This window comes from Antrostomus carolinensis, unplaced genomic scaffold (genome assembly GCF_000700745.2).
Source record: "Antrostomus carolinensis isolate BGI_N321 unplaced genomic scaffold, ASM70074v2 scaffold29303, whole genome shotgun sequence".
Taxonomy (NCBI): domain Eukaryota; kingdom Metazoa; phylum Chordata; class Aves; order Caprimulgiformes; family Caprimulgidae; genus Antrostomus; species Antrostomus carolinensis.
Genome location: NW_010303607.1, coordinates 3,978 through 4,407, shown reverse-complemented (window position 1 = coordinate 4,407; position 430 = coordinate 3,978). Strand labels below are relative to the sequence as shown.

The following is a 430-nucleotide window of genomic DNA, read 5'->3' as shown; positions in this document are numbered from 1 at the left end:
GGCCCCTCAGCACCCCCAGCCCTTGTGCTTGGGTCTGGGTGACATTGCTGCATCCCCTGGGGACCCCCCCCAGCAGCACAGACCTTGCACCCATCTGTGAAATGGGCTGAAGGGGTGGGGGGCCGGCAGATGGCCGGGCTGGCTTTGCTGGGGGGTTTAGTGCTGCCGTCCTGTTTCGGAGGCTGGCTGGAGGAATTTTGGGGTGCAGGCAGTTGGCCCCGGCTGAGGGCTCCCTGGTTCCCTTCCCGCGGGATTTTCTGGCTTTGTGAGTCTCCCCAGGCAGCCCGGTGTGGGGAAGGGGCACAGACCTTTATAGGGCTGGGGGCACGGGGTGGCACCATGGCGGGGACCCCCCCTTCCTGCACCCTGGCAGCTGCCACAGACAATTTGGCTCCTTGCTGGGTCCTTTTTGGAGGTGCTGGTGTACCCC

General features: G+C 65.3%; 1 protein-coding gene across 1 annotated transcript in view; it reads right to left on the bottom strand.

The window, feature by feature from the left end:
• The window catches only part of LOC104522008 (GAS2-like protein 2), a 4,140-nt gene that overhangs the window by 542 nt on the left and 3,168 nt on the right, over positions 1-430 (bottom strand). Inside the window, 1 exon segment of the mRNA XM_029084062.1 lies at positions 1-418. Coding sequence (XP_028939895.1) covers positions 1-418 — 418 coding nt within the window.